Source organism: Mixophyes fleayi, chromosome 3 (genome assembly GCF_038048845.1).
Source record: "Mixophyes fleayi isolate aMixFle1 chromosome 3, aMixFle1.hap1, whole genome shotgun sequence".
NCBI lineage: Eukaryota > Metazoa > Chordata > Amphibia > Anura > Limnodynastidae > Mixophyes > Mixophyes fleayi.
Window position 1 is genome coordinate 299982984 of NC_134404.1, and position 23888 is coordinate 300006871.

The 23888-nt window shown below is 39.9% G+C and overlaps 1 protein-coding gene across 2 annotated transcripts; it reads right to left on the reverse strand.

Moving 5' to 3' along the window:
- Positions 1 to 5097: 5097 nt before the first annotated feature.
- FAM161A (FAM161 centrosomal protein A) lies at positions 5098 to 23888 on the reverse strand. Of its 2 annotated transcripts, XM_075203873.1 has the most exons (7): positions 23533 to 23888; positions 22531 to 22769; positions 17530 to 18687; positions 16836 to 16997; positions 10312 to 10411; positions 7862 to 8016; positions 5098 to 6737 (listed from the first exon to the last, which is right to left on the reverse strand). In XM_075203873.1, the coding sequence occupies exons 1-7, from the start codon at positions 23803 to 23805 to the stop codon at positions 6587 to 6589; spliced, it is 2238 nt and encodes a 745-aa protein (XP_075059974.1). In that variant the 5' UTR covers positions 23806 to 23888; the 3' UTR covers positions 5098 to 6586. The 2 variants fall into 2 exon arrangements, with proteins under 2 accessions (XP_075059974.1, XP_075059975.1); XM_075203874.1 differs by lacking the exon at positions 16836 to 16997 and having other exon boundaries at positions 23533 to 23886.

The window sequence follows — 23888 nt, forward strand, 5'->3', positions numbered from 1 at the left end:
ACATTGGCAGCATCATATGCCCATGTTTATGCTCAGGAACAATAGCCAATGTAGACGCTGATTCTGATGTTCTGCTGAATATTAGCCTCATTCCGCATTTGGTCCCTAGACATTGCGGGCCTGATTTATTTTCTAATACAATGTGGACGCACTTTGCACGCTCATACACCCGTATTCAAGTACAAGCGGAATGCAAGAAACATTTCCATTTGAATATGGGTATAAGTGCACTCTGGTTTTATGTTGCTGGCCGTATACAGAGGCACAGAACACACTGCAGGATACGCACATGCATATATGCAATATCGAGTCCCATTGGAACGCATGCAAAAACAAGAATATTAATAGTAATTAATTTACAACAATTAATACTATAATTTAAAAAATTATTTTTTTTTTACATGAAATACATAAGTCAGGATGTTTTAATGCGTACTGTACAGGAAATTCATTTTTAGAGTTTCCCATGCTTGCAAACACATGTTCTGGCATCCATACATGTCAGTCATCGCTATCAGTTGGCACGTACACCTGCGATGTACCTCAGCGATGCCATGACATTGAATCGGATGAACGTGCATGCACTCGCCCTCGGCACACTCTTACTGTACATTGACCGTGCATATGCCCCTTCCCTCTCCCTCCCCACCCTTCAAAACGTAGGAAGTAGGAAGTGTCATTTTCATTTGGACATGAATTGAAAGCAATTGCGTTCGTTGGCATAATGTTTCACAGCATGGACAGAGCAATTTAATGCAAGAAACGGCATGAAAGGGACCTGTATCTGAAGATGAATCGGGCCTTGCATGGTTTGTGGGCAGAATTTGGCCTTCAATGTTCCCAGTTCTATTCCAAGCAAACCACACATAGAGGTGAATTGAATGTGGTCATCCCAGCTCTATATAGACTATACATTTCATGAAATATGAATTATAGAAATACAGTTTGAGATGTCCGTTCTGTAGGATGTAGCAGAAGAGGAACTTGAACACTGTATTTCCGTAACATCGCACCTCTGTCAATCAGCCTGTTCTACTGCAAAAATTCCATTAAGACAAAATTTCACAGCAAATTTGCTTTTCTTTATAGACAAAGCTTCTTCATGTTTGCCTTATTACAGAGGGTTGCAATATCTGGAGCTAAGAGACCATTTCCCCCCTCACCTGTTTGGGCTCCGGCGCAGGGTTCTCCTGCTCTGGGGCTGGCAATGTCCAGCTTCTCTGCAGGACTCAGTCCGTTACACTCTCCTCTTGTTAGAGCTGCAGCTGGTTATTTTACGGTTTCTCCTGTTATTCAGTTTAATATTATGATTAATTCCCTAATTGTGTTGTATAGAGCACAGATTCAGAGCCTGAATCCTGCTATTTAAGTAAATGGAACAAGACATATCATACAGTGATGGATACTTGCTTTAGTAGAAACACATTGGACTTTCACACACAGGGATAGTGCCCCTTTAAGAAACAAATTTGAAAGCTGAACTGTGTTTTACCAGGGCCTTGAGCTAGCCTTCCTATATTGCAACTACGGTGATACTGTCACTGCTGCTGCCCTTACACAGCTTTTCATAGACAATGTTGTGCATCAGTAATGTAACTGCCAGGAATTACCTATGATGACTATCAGTTGATATTTTTTAACAGCTTGGTTCACACGCAGCAAGGAAACACGCCTGGTGAATCTTGATGCAAATTAAATAAAACTTAAAATATGATATACCATGGTACAAGAAAATTTGTGAACTCAATAGAATTTTCTGAATTTTAGCATAAATGTGACCTTAAATGTGTTCAAATTTTCATCTAAGTCATAAAAATAGATAATGTTTAATAAATCAAATAACACACAAAAATGCATACTTTTGTATTCATTTATTGATCGAAATGATCCAACATTAAATCTCTTTTGCCAGAAAAAGTATGTGAACCTGCACTTTCAGTAACTGGTATGACCCCCTTGAGCAGCAATTACTTCAATCAAACGTTTACTGTAATTGTTGATCAGTCCTGCACATAGGCTAGAATGAATTTAGGCCCACTCCTCCTTACAGAACTGCTTCAACTCATGGATGTTGGTGGGCTATTCTTGCATGAAGACCCCCTTCAGGTCTTGCCACAACATTTTGATTGGATTATAGTTTGGGCTTTGACTCAGCCGTTCCAAAACACCAAATTTCTTCTGCTTCAACTATTATCTTTCACTTGTATGTTAGGGTCGTTGTCTTGCTGCAAGACCCATCTTCTGTTTAGTTCACAGAGGGATACCCTGATATTCTACTATAGAATTTGCTGGTACAATCATAGTTCCGACAATGGTGGCAAATCTTCCTGGTCCAATGGCCGTAGAACAGCCATAAACTTTGATATTGCCACCACGGTTCATGGTTGGGATGAGGCTCTTATGTCGGAATGCAGTGTTTGGTTTTCAAATTTAAGCCAAAAGATTCTATTTTAGAGTCATCCGTCCGTAAAACATTCTTCCAGTAGTCTTCGGCAAACTTGAAATGGGCAGCAATGTTCTTCTTGGAGAGTTGTGGCTTATCTTGCCACACTATTCTTGTTCCGCAATTGCAAATGGAGTTAAATTTTCTCCATTTGTACACTATCTGCCTGAGAGTGCACTGGTGAAGCCCAAAGTCTGTAGACATTGTTAGTAATCTTTTCCAGCCTGATGACCATCCACAACTCTTTTTCTGAGGTCCTCAGGTTTATGTTTTTTAAAATAGGGCAGGGCCACCGAAACTCACACCTGATTGTCATCCCAGTGATCCCACTCTTGATACTAGCTATGCTCTTAACTGAACTGATAATCCTAGAGGTTCAAACACTTTTTTGTCAAATAATTATTTTTAGATAATGTTGATCAAAAAATGAATGAGTTTATGGTTTTGTTTGTTATTTGATTTATTGAGATCTCTTTATTTATTGTTATGACTTACTGAAGATCTAAATACATAGAAGGTCACTTTTATGTAGAATTATAGGTTAACAAACTCTCTACAACCACTGTAGACATTCTAACACATCTAGGACAGTGTTGTACAGAGTTATATTTTGCATTGACTCCTAGACCAGCTCAGCCACAGGATCACCAAAGTCTTCCTAAAGCTGGGAGCAGGGACGGGTGGACCTAGATTTTTTTCTCATGGGGGAGGGAGTGGCAATTTAGTGACCCGTCCACTTTTTCTCTGTGCAGCTGCCTGTAGCCGCACAATATATACACATGTCTATGGTGGCAGAGGATGCTGCCCGGACGCTCTGATTGTGTTTTAATATAAGCTACAGTCACTCTTCAGTGTGGAGCAAATACATAAGGCCACTGATTAGGACCCAGCAAGAAAGCAGGCGTGTGATGAAAGCAGAACTGCTGGGTTTAATATGAAATAACTATTCCAACTATTGTAGAAATAGCAGGCATGTTTAACGTACAAAAATGTGAGGCAATACTTGTTTTAATTGGTTTTCATGACCATAAAAATGAATGGTTTTGTTTGTATTTCTTTACGGGGAGTAAAATATCTCTGAAATCAAGTTGTGTTACCCACATTTATAGGATAGTTGGTTTATTTTTGTACGCACTTGTTGTGTCACTAGATGGCACCATAAACCACAGAATAAAACACAGCACCTGTAAATAGCAACACGCTGTTAATAAGGGTGACATATTGATACATGTAATAAAAATCCAGGGCACCCTGTAACACAAAGTTTGCACACTCCATATGTTTGGGTGTCAAACAGCGGTTTATGAACTGTTAGTGCATGTTTACATTTTAAAATAATTATTCCATATTAACATTTCCAATTGTCCTGGTCTTTTTCCCAGTCTAAATGAACCTTCAATAACCACACTCAGGTTAATGCAATTGTCTTTTATTGAAAATAGGCAAGTGAAGGAAACACCTACAAACAATAACTTTATTTGCCAATATGTTTTAAAATGAATTAAATACAATAAATTATTACAAAAATAAATTCTATATTTTCATTTTCTTTGGGAAAAATAATCAAAGATAAGGTAGTGATACAGGATATAATTATCTAATTATCTTTTCAAATCTATGACTATTACAAGGTGCAATTGAAATATTAGTTGTATTTAGAATACACACCTATAAAACATGGTAACTCATGGGGAGGTCTGATGAATTGTTTTAGATGGAGATTGACTGTAAAACTTGAATTATATTACAATTTTAATTACATTACATGGTTGCATGATTCCTACAGATTTTTTATTATCCCCAAAAATAAAACTGGCCACATACTCACACTTTTAACAAAATTAGACGGACAAAGCACAAGTTGTGGCTGTATCCTGATAGCTCAATATACGAACCAGTCAGGTCAGCAATGATCTGTTCAGATCAACACCCAAAGCAGAAGTTGTGCGAGATCATCACCCAAAGAAGAACAGAGTGGTCTGGTAAATGGTATGATACTATTACTCTTCCTGGACATGAAAGACCATATTTCTGAAATATGGCCACAAACCTATGCAGCCAATTACTTATAGATCCAGACAGACAATGGTCTAGCACCATATGACCAGCTTAAAGGCCGGATTTAGCATTAGAAATCAATCCTCCTAGTAAGTGCAGTTATGAACCTTGGTAAAGCCATCTTGTGTTGCAGGGAGGAGATGTAAAGTGTGCGTACAGCTGGAAGGGGGCATGTCCTAGATCTATCCTAAATTGTAGTATTAATTTAAAATAAAGCTGCAAAGTATTTATGATACATACAAATGTAGACAGTATTTGCTCTGCATGAAAAAAAAGAGAAAAGAAAAACTTTCATTTGCATTCCTTACAAGATTTTCAGGTGTAAAATTTGCACCCTTTAGCTGTATTTGCGCCTGAAAGAGGACCCGATTGTAAAATTGGTCACATTTATAATTATATTATAAAAATTATAATATATATAATATACAAGTTAACCAGTGCATGATACTCATGCATTCTAGTCAAATCAAGCTACTTAAGGTGTTAAAAAGGTTCTTGTCATGTATTTGGGCCTAGCCCAGGCCTCCTCAGGGGAAGAGCGTTACTTCCCGATGCAAGCGCCCTTTTTTAACGTGGTTTTGTCCACATGTCACCACCTCATCCTTCATCTTCATCGCCACATCCTTCATCAAGCCACTTAAGGTGTTAAAAACTCCCCACTGTCACCCCCGGCAACCACAAACCACTCCCAACTGTCACTTCTCCTTCAAGAAATATATAGGTCAGTGTATAACTCTGCCCAGCAGGTGGCGCTGCAGCTTGGTTTGTTTTTTTTCCACACACGCCACTAGGCATTTATATAGTAGATAATAATTATATTATTAATAATATAATAATAATCCTGCTCACATAAACCTGTAGGGTTTTTATTGGTGCTGCTCCTTTACTCTGGAACTTTATTTATGCCACCAGAGACCCCAAACCATAAAATGCTCCCTTAATACGAATCTCTTCAGAACAAGCAGATAATGTGACCCAATAACAATTCAATTCACTCTCCGGATCAGTTACAACTTTTCCCACAATCATAAGATTTTATAATAAGATCTTATGGAGCATTGTTCTCATTCATATTGTGCCACCATGTTTTGGTACATGTTGAAATGTATGTATTTGTTATAATGCCCTGTATGCACAATACAGCACTCCAGGAGATGGTGCTTTCATAAATCAAATATGTTAACAAGATGTCATTAAGATGACTATGGGAGCAATGCAGGTTACTTTGTCATTCAAATATAGGATTAACATTTTTTCCCAGCATTAGAGCACCACAATGTTTTTTTTTGCTGGTTAGTTTCTGACAGCCATCTAGAATGATTGATGTGACATGAAAATGTGCGGTACTCAATCTCTAAAACACAGGACTCTCCCATGGCTCAGGGCAGCAAATACACAACATACAGCTGATTGGATCATCTTTGGAAGATGACTGTCGACAGACAGTATTACCAATGAGGGGAATGTAGTCAAAGTTTTTATTCGATAAAGAGCCAGCTAGCCCCCTTTTGAGAGTAGGTAACCAAAAGCAAAAATATGTAGCATATTACATATATGAGGTTATTCTCAGATGATGGATTTTTCATGACAGCCAGATGTGGGAGGGATCAGTTTCTTTAGTGCATAGAAAAGACAGACATAGCAGCCAAATTAAGAAGGTTCCTTTTGCATAAAGGATTGTAAACTGTAATGTAACACAAACATTTAATAAACTAATCTTGCATCACCTGGGGTACAAAAGGGCTACTGCCCTTATTGTAATGACTGCAGCTTTATTCTTCCCACAATATAATAAAATTATTGTAGAACTACAGAAGACCTAGGTATTGCCTCTTGGTAAATCTGTGTGAAGTTTTGTCTAAATAGAGGTTGTTAGATTGCATTTCCCGCATCATGTGTCCCCATAGTGAAAAATGAATCTAGTTAGGTCGTGATTAACCTGTTGGTGATTATCTAGGTTAGTCCATCAGTGCGTGTATGTGGTCAGCCAAACCGGAGGGCACCATAGTACACTATGGTCCCTTAGCACTGCACCAGTGCTGTCGCAGTGTGACCAGTGACAGCTTGCAGCAGACATGTAAGGTATCATATGGCATCTTCACTGTGGTCCTCATCGGTACTATAATCTTCTTGTTTCTCATCTTCAGATCCTTTCCTATAGACCTCCTCCTCCTCTTCATCTTCATCTTTACCATCATCCTGCAAATCCTCTACTTCCAATGTGCCTTCTGTGTTGCTGGGAAGACAAATAAGAAAAACTTACAGATAAAGCTACAGTACAATGTACCCTTCTCTACAAGTCGTGCTTATTATTATATTTATATTAACTCTAATTGTTCTATAAAACATATTGACAGATTAATCTGCATAATAAAGTATTTCTAGACATACTTTCACTTAATTGGGCCAATGCCCATGAAGGCTGCATTAGTAATGAATGAACACACCTGTGAAGCTCTGTCGTCCTGCATAGTGAATATTGTTATGCAAATCAAGTTATCAACTTTCACGCTCCAGATTTCATCTTTAAATTGCCAGGAAAAGTGGTTTAAATGGAGCAGTTTAAAAAGTGGGACATGTTGTTATGGGTATCATTGGCAATGATTATTATACCAAGCAGTCCTTTGTGCTATGAGATTTCAATTTGTGCAAAATACTTTGTAAAACAATGTCAATCTTCTTTACAAACATTGGAAACAAGTTTACTAACAAGATGTGGTGAAAAGTAATACGTATATATATTTCTGCGGCAGAATGGTAAAGATGTACTGTAATTTGTCAGTAAGCTGCAGATAGGATAAAGCTTTAGAGATTAAACTGATCTTTAGCTAGTAGCAGACCCTTTAAAATTGTAACCCCGCCCCTTATTTCTGACCAAGGCCTCTGTGTTTACCGGTGACATTTCACCGCTAATGTATAGGGTAGAATTTTTACATTATTAAAGGGTTAATATATAGCATACACGCAACCAACCCTTACAGGTCTTCCAAAACGTTCTTGGAAGATTTTCTCTGCCCCCATAATCAGAAACAGAGTGGCCATCTTAATACGAAACACGGGACCATTCACTTTAACTTCAAAACAGACATGGAAAGTAGATTTTTTATCCTGGCTTGTAAGGTAGGACATCAATCAGGACACAACTATAGCCAACATATCTGTATATATATATCCACGGACCGGGCAGGATTATTCATCACTTCTTTGCGGCCTGACATGGACTCCACAAGGCCTGGATTTTACTCAGGGTGACTTTAATACAGTTACATCACAAGACGTGGATAGATCTAGCTCTCATCCATCGTCTACCAATGTAAGTATAGAATATTATGCAAGTATTTACACGTTCATACAAATTACCTCTCTTCATCATCTGAGCTGATCTCAGCCTCCTTTGTATGGATGGGGTATTGCAGAGCAGCAGATTGCCCCTTTACAGACACAAAATCATCACATAGTCCCAGGTCTCTCAGCACGGTGGAGTAATGCTTCTCAGCACACAGGCGAGCATTCTTCTGCAACATGGTGATAAATGGAAATGTCTTATAACAGTATGCACTAAATAAGTCCAGCAATAACCAGTTACAGTGGATTATGTCTAATATAACTCCTGCTCTCCAGCCTCCTTTTGTATGGCAATGACAAACTTATTTAAACTAATGGGAATTAAGAACCACAATGCTATCAGTAACTCTTTAATGAACAAATGACATGTCAGAAGACCTGATTGTTAATAATCAAAGCTCTTACAAAAGCATCATTGATGGCTGTTCCTACTGGCAGTTCTCATCCTAAGGGCAGTTGCTTCTGCCTGGTCTACCTTGTATTATACACTCCATCCTCAGTCTCTGTTCTACATATTGTACATAGTATAATACATACTCATTGCCCAAAAGATATTTAATAAAGAAAGAGAGACATGTCTACTACTAAGACAACCAAGATGTTGTGTTGGCTTCCTGCAAAAGCAGAATAATAAAACTTGCCTTGTCTAGAATGAAGAAGGACAAAGAGTAGTATTTGAACCTCACACCAAAATGAAGAACATCTGAACTGTTGCCCTACGCATTGAAGGCCAGGAACTCAACCACAATCACAGTAAGAAATACAGTGTAAGGAAAGTCACCATTGCAGATTTCATGTTACTTCTCACACTACTGGGTAATCAACTCCCATTGATATATGAGGGAGAGTACATAGAGCTTTGTCACCTTCATTTTTAAACTTCACTTATTACCAGTGGCTGATGTGGAAAATTAGAAGTAGCAGTATGGAAAATGTAGGTGAATGGAATTTGATAGTTTTATACTGAAAGCAGTAATACATACCACTGCATACACCCCACATCGACCACTACTATCACCAAAAAAATAATGGAGTTCTGTAACAAAGTGAACATTCTGGAAATTCCTTCATGATAGATGTTTGCAAGTGTACCTTTATGAAACCAGTGCTACCCATCTCATCTGCCCTAGGAAATGATACATTAGTTTAGAAAGGAGGGCCTGGAAGGAAGACTTTTCCGGTCCCCAGGGGTACCAGTACTCAGATCTGGATGGAGCATCTTCTTGCCTGCCTTAGCATAAAAATTGTGTAGCTGGCTGCAGGGCACTTCAGCCAAGCCAGATGCCACTGCCACTTGCGCCGTGACCTAATAGAAATGCTCAACGCCTTTGCCTCCCACACACATAGATGCCCTCACAGAGCCAGGTGGAGTGCCCCATTGTCTACTACAATGCAGCCTATTGTGGCTGTCTCTTGTCAACAAGAGAGTGGTTCTACAGGAAAGCATAGTTATTAGACAAATATATAGAATTATAGAGAGCAGTCCAATATATTCACAGCAGCCCCATCACACCAAGTAGGATTGCCACTTATCCATATAATACCACAAATTGGTGGACATCTAGGCGTTATAATCAGTCATATAAAGTCAATTTTCAAGGAAGACAGACAATCTATAACATCCATGTAATATCCAAACAGTAGGACATTGTCTTCTGTCTTCTTTATCTTTGCATTCACACTTCAAAATTTGGGGTAACAATTCCATGAAAAGAAAAAAAATAAATCACATATAGTGGTGTAGATCAAAGCAATCTCATTTGTTCAATGTTTGCTCCTTCACCACATGATATTATCAGCAATACACCCCCAGTGTAGACATCAAACTTTTCATGCAGTGGTGATGGTTCTCCCTCTACCCCCTAATGGTAATGTGCTTACATTAACTGTCCGCTGGAAGTTAGCCTTTAATAGACGTGTTTATCTCTGTTCTTCCTTTCCGTCCTGTGTATAACTTTCTCACATACGATATAGCAGGCTCGGAAACAAAGGAAGAAAAACAGATCTAGGCAGAAAAGTTTGAGGTCTACACTGGGAGTGCATTGCTGATAATATCACTTGGTGAAAGAGCAAACATTGTACAAATCATATTTTAATATTCTCCACTATATGTGATTTTTTTTTTTTCCTTTAATGTGGAATTGTTACCCCTTATATGGAAGTGTGAACGCAAAGAAAAACTAGACAGAAGATATTAGCCTAATGTTTGGACATTACATGGAGGTTATAGATCGTCTTCCTTGAAAATTGACTTTAAGGGAGGCATAGTGGTTAGTATTGCTGCCCCACAGCACTGGGGCCACGGGCTTGATTGCAACCAGGGAACGGTTTGTGCGCTAGATAATTTAGATTGCAAACCTCATTGCGGTAGAGGCTTATGTGAAAGATGAAATATTGTTTGTACAGCGCTGCGGTAGAACTATATAAATACATAATAATAATAGTAATACATATTGATCACAAACCTGTGTAGCCCTTTCTAGTAATAGTGGTGTCTGAGACACTCGTTGTTTCATTGCTTCCACCTCCTGCATGTACTCTATTGTCCTCTCCTTTTCATGTTTCCTATTGAACAAATTCAAAGAGTAGCAATATATTGTTCATTATAGCGTTATATTTACAGCTTCAATTTTCTTTATTGTAGAACATGAAAAGATCTATGTTAATGCACAGGTTATAAATACACAATTTAAATACAAATATCTAAATTTGATTACCAAGATCTGCCATTATATTTAGGGCTTAAAGATGGCCCCACACCATCTCATTCAGGCCGCTCACAGAAACAGCCACACAAATATCACCACATTTCCTGCCAGCAATCAAATCCCAATTAATCTGGCACACACAGTTTTATGTTGGATTTAAAGCAATTTTTCAGTTTAGTTTCAGATGACAGACTAATTTAGTTACAGACTTTGATGATCAGATTGTGAAGACGGCAAAATACAAGCCAACACAATCATTAGCCAATCACAGTTAACCCAACCAAAACCTAAATGGTCTGCCCTACACATGGCACAATGTTCGCTACTTTCCAATCAGCCCAACACTGGTTTTAGCCAATCTTTATTTCTAATTAAGTTAAACCAGATAAAGACTGAGAGCATGGAAACTTTGGAGATCACACACCTTCTTAAAAGGAAAACTATAATTAAAACATTTTATTGTGTTGTGCCAAATTAATAAACATACATTGCTGCAATGTTTAATTAGAAAAAGGGCATTGTTTAGAGTATTTTGTAACACTCCTAATATTCTGCCATCTGTGGTAGGTCTCTGGGTGGAGGCTCCTTCTGCTGTGGTTGCTCCTCCAGCTCTTCTTTCTAAAACATGCCGTTTTATTGAAAGAAATGGGTATTGCCTAAAAGGCGTCTCATGCAGAGCAGAGTTCCTGAACGGACAGCTGTTAAAAAGCTGTAAGTAGTGTTCAGGGCTAGCGGACAACATTTTAAATCTATCTAAAAGCACCTGCAGGATGTTAACTGTCCCCTTTAAGTTTTGCTTGAACTGCTGACGTTAGTACTGGTCCCTCTACCATATACAGTGCACTGAATAATATCTGTTTGACTGATAACGATGTCTTGTTTCCTACCATCAGACCAGAGACCTCTTTGTCTGCCCTTCCTTGACAAGTTCAGTGCTGTATCATATTATAAATTGAACACTACAATGATGATCTCCCCATTCACTTATCACCCTCTTCACTCACTTCACTTATATGGAGCTACCCGTACTCCTGGAAAGTTAAATCCATCAAGTACCTGTGTACATAGGAGCCAACTTATAGAAATGATTGGGGGTGCTTGTTTCCCTCACCCCAACATTATTACTGAACAATGCCAGGCATACAAATAGTCAATGGTAGCATACATTTTCTGGGTTCCCCGGAAATCACACAGTTGACTCCTACACCTGGGTATCCTTATCCTGGTAAGTAGTAAACACAAATTAATCATTTACAACAGCCATGGCTTACTTATCAGGTTCATGGTTCAATGGCAGTCTGATTGCCTCAGTTAAAATGAGGATATTTTCAGCAACTTGTGGTTTTAATGGGGACAGTGTCCTCATCAATAAAACTAAACAACATCCAGGAAAAAGAAACAAAGTCCCTTTGTCCATCACTCTTTCAGAAAAGCTTCAAACTGGGGGAAACTATAAAAAGGTCTAAGCCGGGTTTAAATAATATGTGGAGCACTTTCACGGTATCTTAAACGAACAGAAACATTAAGTGAGAGAGCTAAAGGAGTCGTATTATTTTGCTCAAGTCTTAGCGGACAATGCTTTGGGGAGACCATCTGGATGCATCAGGAGATAATGGTCCTTTCTTGTGGGATGTACCGGCCCTGGGTCAATCACCAGCGAGCTTGTGGGTATGTTATCTGTAACCGCTTTAATCAATGAGAATCCCAGCTTAGGGAGAAGGGTCTGCTTCTCTGCGAGCAATTAGAAATATTCTGCATGTTAGGATGTCAAACAAGTATGCAAAATGGTTATATCCATCTGCACCTGACCTTTTTGTCATAGACAATGGAACTAATTGGTATTCTACCAATTATTTTGGTCTTCTTGGTTTGCTTAGAGGTGAATAATATCCAGTTGGATTTATTGCAGGTCAGTTTCTACTGCTTGCTGGTAGGACACATCCATTAATTTGGTTGGATAGCCTTTTGTATGTCTGATGAGACTGCGGAACGTGTCTCTCATCTATATTGCAGAGAATGGAAGTCCCTGTGAGTAATTAAGGTGAAATTATCTTCTTCGGATTCCGAGCAACTGGAGGGGAGCAGGACCTGTTAGACCACGCATCAGGAGGCGACCTCTCAGACCGTGTGGAGGGGACTGTGACACAGCCTACAGATTACTGCAGAATATATTTGTTTTTCCTTTAAAAATTGTGTCTGGTTGCCCTTTGTGGACTTGGGCTGTCCTATGAGGTAGCAGGGACTCTTGGAGACACTCATACTTTTGATGTCCGAGACTCTTAGTTTTGAGGTAGGCCTGGTATGCAGTCAGGCGGTGTGATACTTGCTGAGGGTTTGATTTTTTTTTTAAATCAGGAAAAATTTTATTGCATTTTTTTCTTAACACAAAAAAAGCCCAAAACATTAGGCTAAAACAATAGCTACAGCCCACACAGTGATACAAGCAGTGTCAAATATTCATGCAAAGTAGATTCAAAATGCATTGGTATTCAGATTTTCAAATCAGGGTATACACATCATCCAAAATTTCAGGATACAATAAGATAATAACACAGTAGTGCCAATACAAAATACAATCGTTGACCTTAATAACAAAGAAGGTGGCTGAATGTCTGTCCCGGGCATTGCATTAAGAGAGCTCCACCTCCCTCAATCCTTCAGTAACACATGGGGACGTTCTCCACCTGTATCATATTCTTTCATATTTATCCACTAGGTTTCTACTGGCGTACATGAAACTTTCATGGCCGACCGTATCGTTAACAAGGTAAATCCAGCTACTCATAGTCGGGCCTTCCGGTGCCATCCACTCCCTAGCTATGACCACTTTTGCCAACATGAGGAACGTATTAATGAGCAGTCTAATAAGCATACGGATATTTTTGTTCAAGCCCAAACCAAATATACATAGGGCCAACACTTTACCTCCCACTAGATGAGTTTCAGTTAGACATATAACATCCGCCTCATACTTTTTTAATTGGGATATAACCAATCTAATTTTATCATTTAGGCCACGAACATTCCAGATCAGGATTTTAATAGAGCCCCTATTCATCTTCCCAGTCGCCATCACACCAGGGAATACATATAAGACATCTACCCGTAGAAATCAACCTCTTCCAGCCCAGGCAGACACCCAGCCACCAGTGAACCACATTAGTATATACCAAAATAGTCAATCTCAACATCTGAAAGTATTTGCATAGAGAGAGAAAAAAAAATAAAAAATATCACACCTGACACTGCATTGAACTCCCCCTCCCTACCCTATCCCAACAACCCTCCTCCCCGTACATCCACCCCCAACTTAGACATACCTGGATCCCATTACCCCTATCCCAAATCTCCTCAAACAACGCACACAGCTATCTCCACGTATTTATGAAAACACCAGCATACACAGAAAAAAGGAGAGGGAGATTGCGACCCTTTAAGCAAAGGAAGCCCCCCAGCCCATAACTTTACCCTACTACTCCTCCAGTACCCCACATCCACCTGATCCACTAGCACCAAATATAAGATTCAAAGCTTTTTTCCCCCAGAAATATCACCTTATAATTGACACCTTCGTAAACATTCAGTAACTTATCTATTAATCAAAGTATTTCAGTATGTATAGACATAAATCAAAGTGATATACATCTACGGAGCTTATCTCTCAAACATTATAACTGTCAGAGACATACGAATTTTAATAGCATCATTTCAGTCCAGGAGATCATCAGAAGCATCTTCAATCCGGACGAGGACCTCTTGGAGCTCTCCTATCCAGCTCTGAAGGCGATCCAAAGAAGAGGGTAGTTCCATCTGCAACCACACGTAATCTGGCCGGGAAAAGCATAGCATACGGCAACTGCATCTCACGAAGACGACGCTTCACCTGTATAAACCGAGCTCTGCTCTTTTGTACATCCACCGAGAAGTCAGGAAATACAGCCACTCTTTGGTTTTGATACATTAAGGGGCACTTGGTCCGAGCCAGGCGCAGAATAGCATCCCGATCTTTATAGTGTAGCATTTTAGCAATGAATGTGCGTGGCTGCGCACCAGGAGGCGGCCTCTGAGTCGGAATCAGATGCGCCCTCTCTACCGCAAACTGGGCCGTGAACTTCTCTTTGCCGAAGGTCTGGATCATCCAATTCTCCAAGAATGTCTCCGGATCATCACTCTCTGCCTTTTCAGGGAGACCCACCAGCCGAACATTGCTGCATCTGAGGCGACCCTCCATGTCTGACATTTTTTGTTTAACAGACACCATCTGAGCTTCCAAACCAGCAACTTTCTGTGGCAAGGGAACTGTAGTATCCTCTAGTATGGAGATGCGGGCCTCTGTCTCTGACACACGCTCACGAATCTTCTGAAAATCCTGCCGCATCAACGTGCACCTCTCCAATTTTATACATTACCTTCTTTTCAGAAGCAGCGATAGCTTTCAGGACCTTCTGAAGAGTAGAATCAACAGGTGAATCCGTATCTTTGGAAGACTGAGGTGCCTGCAGTTCAGACGCAGGAGCTCCCCCCGAGGCCGTGGCAGGATTAGAACGGGCATATTTCTCCAATCTGCCCGCGGCAGTAGTGTTTGCAGAATGTTTACCCATACTGGCCCCTTCTATTCAGAGGTGCTGACAGGTGCACCCCTGGATGTTATATATGTAGCTTTAGATATAAAAGGGGGCCACAGCAGAGCATCCAGCAGCAACTGGTATTATAACCAGAATTTGACCAATGAAGAACCAACTACTGCACACAGTCCAGCCAAAGTACCCACTCAGAGAGATGACTAGGAGAAAGGGCCACCAGGCAACAATAACAACAGCACAGAGTATTTCAGAGAAATGACAGGGCGGAAGGGCCTTCAGGCAGCCACAAGAGCAGCACAGAGTATATTCCCCTTACTGCTCCAGAAACAGGGTTCTCACCCTTGCAGATAGGGGTTAATATTATGTCAGCTGCCCCTCCAGTGCTGTGAGACTGTATGTCAGTCCTTATTTCACCAACCGTTATATCCAAGATGGCGCCACATCTCACTCCCCGGCGGGAACACCACACTCCAGCAGCAGCAATCAGCCACCTTCTCTTCACCCCCGAGCAGTCTCCTCACAGGCCAAATAGACACCCGATTAGCACAGACCAGAAGATCCAGACACCACCGGAGACAGAGAACCCCCTTCCTCCCTCACCACGTGAATTCTGCTCCAGCACAGCTCCGGAAACCAGCGCCAACCACAGTCTCCGCGACCCGCCGACACAGCCCAAACTTGGACCGGAGGAAACAGAAGAAGTTCCGCCACAGAACCAGGTAAGTTTAGTGACTTTTTTCCACACCAGGATATCTGCTCTGGATATTTAGGCTGGGGAGCTCGGATGCACACAGCCTACTCCATACTCCACCAGGCTACGCCCCCGAGGGTTTGAGTTTTGGTAATGTTTTTATAAGAAGGATTAAATCAGACATCATTTCAAGATGAAGGTTATATCTCACGGCTATCAGTATACATCAGTAAGTTCTGCTCATGACTTTGTGCTAAAAGAGACAGAGGGAAGTGGCCTCGGGTTTGAGGAGAAACTAATGAAGAGGCATATAATATGGATAAAGATGGATAGAATACGGTTGAAGATATAGTGGGGGGTGGTTAACGTTATGGATTAAGCAGAACTACCGTGTAAGTCTGGCAGCCGACAGCACCAAAATGGCACTAGGAGTTTTGACAGGAAGGAAAATTATTTTTTTTGTAAAAAGCTGCAGCACTTATTATCAATACCAAATGCCCTGTCCCTCTTACTCAGGGGTGCCAAACCACTCAGGACTCCACCACAATTAAGTCTTCAATACCACAGGAGAAAAACAAAATAAGGGACGCTCAAATCAGAGCTGTTTTATTATACTCTCAAACGACAAAATACATACATACATACACACACACATATACACACACACACATGTGCAAACACACAAACACAATATCTGGTTTGGGATTTTGGGGGTAATGAAGCAGCTCAGATGTGAGCCCTCTAAATGATTAAGACAGGCATGGCTAAATAAATTTTCTTTCAGCTTTTTCACTCATCACATCAGTGAAGATGTCTCTGTGACACTAAATTCATATAGTTAGTACTGTTATAATGTGGTTTTTCAATCAGCAAGATATTTGATGTTAATATCTACTATTCCATGAAATTCTGTACCCTGTAGTCTACAAAATCATTTACAAAGTTAAAAAAAAAAAGTATAAAAGGTTTCCAGTGAAGAGTCATCTCTATTGACTAGAAATTATTACCTCAATTCTTTTAATTTACTATGTGACTTTTGTGTTTGCACTGGGTGAATAGCTTTGGCCTTCCTACTTATATGTTTCTTCAGTATTTTCGCTTTCTCTTTCTTCTCTGCTTGTCTCTTCTTTTCATCTTCTTTGTCTTTTACTTTCTCTTCAACAGACTTCCTGGGTAGGGAATATAAACCAACTCAAAACCGATTTAATCGATCTAAGTTTGGGATTCTGGAAGGGGCACACTGGGGTAAGACTGAACTCTACAGGGGGCAAAACTCCTCTCTCAAGACTACAGCTACACTAGTAAAGGGAAGAGAAGGTGTGTATTTATAATAAGGATGCACCCAATCTTGGATTTGGTTTAACTGAATACTAATAGCTTTTAACAAGATCTTGTTTACACCAACTAGTTATTTTCATTTCTCTGCAATTTTATAACGGTAAACACAGAGCTATGACTTCTGTGTTCATGTGGGCTCCTTCAGTTTGCTTTTTAAACTCAAATTAGGGTTCAGACTTGGTTTGATATTCTACCTAATTTCCTGTAAAATAATTATTTGATTGAATCTTTAAGCAAAGATTTGGTGCATCCCTAATGTACACTACTATTCTATACAATCATTGAACGGTAAAATGTTCTAAATGGAGAATAGAATCCATGACCCATGTTTTGATACAGTGAAGGCACCACAGCTAAGATTACCTAATAACTTGTTCTCGTCTTTTAGAAGATGCTGTAGATCTTGGAGTGACAGTGGGAGCCTCTGCACGTGGAGATAACCCTGTGGACTCTTTCCGTGACTGGCTCCTGGGAGATTTATATGGCCAACGAGTCTCCTTTAAGACTACTTCATCTTTTTCAATGTCCTTGAGAATTTTTCCCTTATGAGATGAAATGTTTGTAGTACGCAGTTGGAAAGGATCACAAATGGTCACATGCTTGGTATTTTTATTTTCTAAGAAGCTTCTCTGATGATTCTTATGTAGAACTTCAAAATTAGGTATTTTGGTATTGATTTTTGGCCTGTGCTTTTCCTCTTCAGGTTGATAACATTTTGTTTTCCTACTTCTACAAGCTAGCGTGCTGGTAGGATAAGAAGAGCTGTGCAAAAGTTCTTGGGATCTCATATGTATCCTAATCTCTCTATACAGCTTTTCTTCTTTTAGTCTTTCATTAACAGAGGTTCCATAAATAGATTTTGGCACTGGCTTTGCTTTAAAATGCTTAGAGTTGTTGTCTGAATCTGGAAGATTTGCAAGTTGCACCTTTCTACCTTGTTTTTTGCGCTCTTCTCGGTCAATGAACCAAAATGGTTTCTGAGATGCCAAAAGAATGTCCTTGCTTCTATCTTTGACAAACTTGCGTCTCTCCTCATTTCTTTCCACTATCTCATGGTACAGTGGGAGGTAAACAAAAGCTGGAACGGGGTTGGCTCGAAACTTCTTTTGACATTCTGTCTCTTCTTCCAGTCTCTTCTTCAGCAAGTTGTTCTCCATCTCTATTTCTGATTTTGACTTGGCATTCATCTCTCTTTTCTTGGACTCCCTAACCGTCATCTCAAAAGGTTGAGGAATAGTAATTCTGTGTGACCATTCTTTAGATTTAATTTTGGTAGTTTTGTGTTTGGACCTCTGCTTGGCAAATCCTGTGTTCTTGATATAATCTTCAACTGTAAATCCATTCCACATTTGAACAATTTTCTCTCTAGCAGATGCAGAACCTTGAGTATCACTGTCGTCTTCTCCATCAGTTAGTTCTTCCAGAGATGCCCTCGATAAACCAGAGCAGACACTGTGGCCAAGATCATGCTTCAAAAAGTAGCAATCAAATTCAGTGGGATGTTTCTGCTCCCATCTGGACCTAAAAATTAAGAAATGAAATAAGTAATCCTTAATTGGACATATTTGCTACATATCATATACTAACAACTAAAGAAATAGCAGGTGGCCAAAAGAGAGTATATGGTATAAAACACCACAGCACATGTATAAATCAAGTGATCGCTGTGTAATAGCACAACCTGTATATTTAGAGTAAAAATGTTAAATGCATGCTAAATAAAGTTTACATGGCATTTAACTGTGGAAGTTCTATTAATGTACCAATATTCATTCGAGTACCTTTATATTGCGGAGGTGATTTACTAAGTTTCTGAATCACATTCTGCAGCACATAGACAAAGATAATAGTAGGTGAGGACAGTATATCTTTTTTATACGTTTTAGTAAATCAAATCCTTTTCATCTACTTGTGCAGGAAAACATACTATCTCTTCCCATGCTGAACAAGAGTTAGGAGGTTTAAAGGTGTAAACTCCTTTGCAATCCTTTGTTAATCACAGTATGGATTGATTGTCATACTGTACATTACTTGTTATAACACTCCCATCTCCAGGTGCACCTACATATACAAAATATCTATGATATAATCCAAAAAAGATCCTCTAATTCTATAGCCACTCTGTCTCGTCACCTCCACTTTCCTCTGTCCAAACTTGGAAGTTACTTGCTACAATAATACACTCACTACGGCAATTAGCAAGGAATCCCACATCAATTACATAACCTGGCACACCAAACAAACCAGATATCTCCAAAGGATACTTTACAATATGCCCAGCTCTAACACATATTAAAGCGCTCTTCACACTGGCGTATTCCCTTGCTGTTATAGCCCATATTAAAGAAAAAAAACGTCTCTTGAACCTACCTCTCCATCCATCTTCCACCCGGTCGCTGTTCTCCCATCTGCCTCTAAACTGCATGAATGCTTGGTACAAAAAGGAACAACTATATTCCTTTGCACCAACTCTCTTTCTGACCAACTACAGTCTAGCTGCCTCTCGCTGCATTTAACAGAATTCACTGTTCAATCCAGAATTCACCAAATTACTTTATTTTTAGTAGTCTAAAGGTCACCTCCTTACTACTTCTTCTTGTGCTTTCCTTTTTATTAGACACTGTTAGTCACTTCCTATTGTTACAAATGGTCCACACTTCTGGCATTTGTCATACAGCCTCAGCCTTTTCCATCTTTCTAATGGGCGATTCAGCATCTCCTTCTCTTGGACATCCTCCACACCAATTCCACTTTGTTCAAGTACCACAAGGTCCAGTCTCAGGCCCCATGAGGTTCAGTGTACTCTTACTCTTGCCAGCCCGATATCTGCATATGCATTATAGTATCACTTGTATGCAGACAACACCCAAATCTAGTTTTCCTGCCCTCAAATAACGCTCTTTGATTTCAGACTTTCTGCCATCTCCTTGTCAATTCCAAGACATCTGAAATTAAACCTATATAAAACAGAGCTTGTACTATTCTCTTTAATTACATAAAATACCATTGTCTGTTACCATCCCTGACCATTAACATAACATGCCGAGTCTCTTATTAGGAATTTACAACCTCGCCCCTAACATGCAACCTTTCAATGAGGCCTATTCTTTTGGTCCCATGTTCTTTATCAACCCCCTTTGTACACTTCTCCTACACCAGCTGATTTAACCAATCCTTATATCATGGTTTGCAAATACTTTAGATTGTAAGTTCTCAGGAGTAGAGCCCTCTTTACCCTTTGTGCCAGTTTGAACATGTAAGTTTGTATGTATGTTTGTCACTATTAATAATATCCACAATTTTACAACACCACAGAATGTTTGGAGTTTTTAAAAAAAATAAACAACAACAGTGCCTAGTGCTGCCTATAAAAATGACTTATTCTAGCACCACCAAACGACTAGAAAGAGGAGGGCAGAGAGGCTCATCTGACAGGACCGAACACATGAAGAGACCCCCTCCCAACAGCCTGATGCACTTCAGGCATCGAGTGCAGATTAATTTCTACACACTACCCTCCTGCTCCTTGTAAACTGTAATACCTAACAGACTAGTGACAGAGATTAGCAGCCAGGATGCCCATCTGTCACGCTCTTATCCCTCAGTATCCCTGCCAGCTAGAGACAAGAGAGGACAATATAGATAATTGGTTTTACTTGTAGTAGATATTTTTAAGGTTCGGATACATATGTACATCACACCGAAAGTACAGTTTATCAATATACAAGTGAAATTAAATATGGCTCAGTTACTAACCTTCCATTTAAGTTCAAGGTTTGCACTGATCCATACCAACCAATCAGACATTTGAATGCTTACACTGAACAAAAAAGCAACTTGCTGATTGCTTACTGTGGCACTGTGCAAATTGTACACCTAAATGCAATGTTTGCATACATATTAAGGCTCATTTACTCTTATTACAGCAAAATGTGTGCACGCTACCATGTCATGTGACCAGATATAGCCTAACCTGCCAGACTTCATCCTTCAGGATCATCCCACATAGTTATCACATTGCTGACAAACACAATATCAGCCTTAAGAAAGATTTCTCAGAACATAGAAGCACAACTAATTTGCTGAATATAAAGGCAGAGTATAACGTATCATGTCACCAATTAACTGCTTTATGATTTAGTTCAGTGACTTCTCTTTTATTTACTCATATGCAACAATTGTTACCTGGGACATAGGGTATGAATAGTGCCATATATAGCTGAACATGTATAATACTACTAGCTAAATAGAGTAAATGCAGAAATGTTGTGATCATGTGACATGCTAAATACCATAGAATAAGATTACAATAGTAACTTTAATGCACACTTGCCTTCTCTCACTGAAATTCCGCAAGGTTACTGAAATTCGGGGAGTCCTCCCGAACTCTCAGAATAGTAGGCAACCTCCTGGGTTGTGTTGTAGGGGGGTTTAATGGTGCGAATTTGCATTATCAAGACCCGCCCCAGTTATGCAAAGCCATGAATATCAGCATTTCATAGTAGGGGGTGGGGCTCCCTCATACACTTGTCACATCATGACACTAGGCAAGTACGCTGTAATGATAGGATAAGATTACCGTATAAGAGCAATCCGAGGTGGTACAGTGTATTGCCGTGGCCATAGCAACATTTGGTAAGACCCAGCTGTTAATTTCTTGTATCCAGCCCTCCACCCCACCTCCTCTGCTCTTAATAGAACAGAGCAGAGGTCTCCTCTCTGCTCTTTGGAGAGCAAAGTGGGGCCTCAGAGAAGCGTTGGGGCGATGCAGCATTGCCAGAGCCCCCTCACCTCCGGGCACTGCAGTTGCTGCATCCTATGCATCCATTTTAATTCTGTCCATAAGAGAAATTGTAACCATAAGATTACAGAATAAAGACTATTGTATATGAATTCCAAAATTGAAAGCACAAATTTACTAAATTCTTTTTTGGAATCAAGTAGTATCAGTTCTCACCTGATAATATCTGTATGCTGGCGCTGTCCTTACAGCACACATCTATATATCATCAGTAAAGTGTTGGATGTTACTTGACAAGTTGTAAATGCTATGAACTTAGGTGTACTGCCATCTAATCACAGTGAAGGCAGCCATCACACCATTGTTATTATTTATATGGTCTGAACCAGTATTTTTGAGAATGCAGCTTATTGAATGGATATAAATATTGGCTCAGCCCACAAAATGACTCTCTAGTGTTCTAGGCGACAAGTATATTTGTACTAATACTGAACAAGTTATAAGGAATAAATATTATCAATTGTTTTAATTATCAAATATATTGCCAATAGAAAAGCATGGATTCATGCCATGACAACAAGAAACAATGCACCTGTCATCAAGCAATGATATAGCCTCCTTACCGGTAACCTTCCTCGACAACAGGCTCAGTGCCCTGGACCCCTTTTAGGTGAAGTTTATTTTCATACATTTCCTCCAGCTGTTCCATGTTGTGTATATGGGCATTTTTCAATTTCCTAAGCTGCATATAGTACTCTTTGTCCGAGTGATGGATTTTGGAGATGTCCAAAACCCAGTCCTTACAGTTCAACATTTTGCAGGGTTGGTTTCCATCAGTGTCGGAATATGAGTCTAGATCATCCTGTTGAACACGACAATACATTTTTGTTATTGTGGATGTGGGCATGTAAAAGAGGAGTCAATCCAGGCACATAAAAGATTGGAGGGTAAATGTATCAAGCTGCGAGTTTCCAGCGGGTATGGAGATGTTGCCTATAGCAATCAATCAGATTCTAGCTATCATTTTGTAGAATATACTAAATAAATAACTAGAATCTGATTGATTGCTATAGGCAACATCTCCACTTTTGAAACCCAACGGAAACTCTCAGCTTGATACATTTGCCCCCGGGGGCTGTTTTTGCTACTGACTTTGGGGAAAGGTGAAAGGGACCAGATAGTTGACCTAATTGGCGGCTCAGGATGTTTTCTTTTGCATGCTATCGTAACCCCTCATTCCTGATATACATCTCACATGTCAACATACACAGCCAAAGCAATATAGGTTATTATGTGACAATAATATATATTATAGCTTATGGTTTAACAGAGCTGTGTATTAAAACAGATATCAATACATAATACATATTTAAAGCAGGACATTAAATGGGAGAAAGTTATTGTATTGAGCATCACAGGAAACAATTAACAACATATAATATAATGACGATTACAGTATTTCAATTCATTATATAATGGCACAAGTCATAAGAACATATGCTACCACAGAGCTATATAACTGAGCATCAAAAAAGATACCCGCAGCACTGATTCACAACAAAAACACACATTGTACTATCATACAGGACTTTGGATAATGATGATTTAGTATGAGGGATTCTCACCTCTCCTTGGTGCTCTTTGCAGCCGGTGAGCCGCTGTCTCTCCTCCTCCTGCCTCTCGTACAGGGTGACCGGGCCCCGTGTGTGGGGATTGACGGGGGTCTGGATACAAGAGGCGGCGAGCACAGAGTCTCGGTGAGATCTCGCCATTGTATCCTCTTGGTAAATGCCCCACTGCTGCCTGGCAACCGCGGACGCTACGGAAAGTGTGAGGGGACAGATCGCTGTGAGGGCGGAAGGCAGGGCGGTAGTCAGGAGACAAACACCGCTGATCATAATCCACTGACACCATCTGGTGTGAGACTCAGCCCAGGGCAGCAGGAGATGGGAGGATCAGTGGAAACGGAACAAGAGGATTT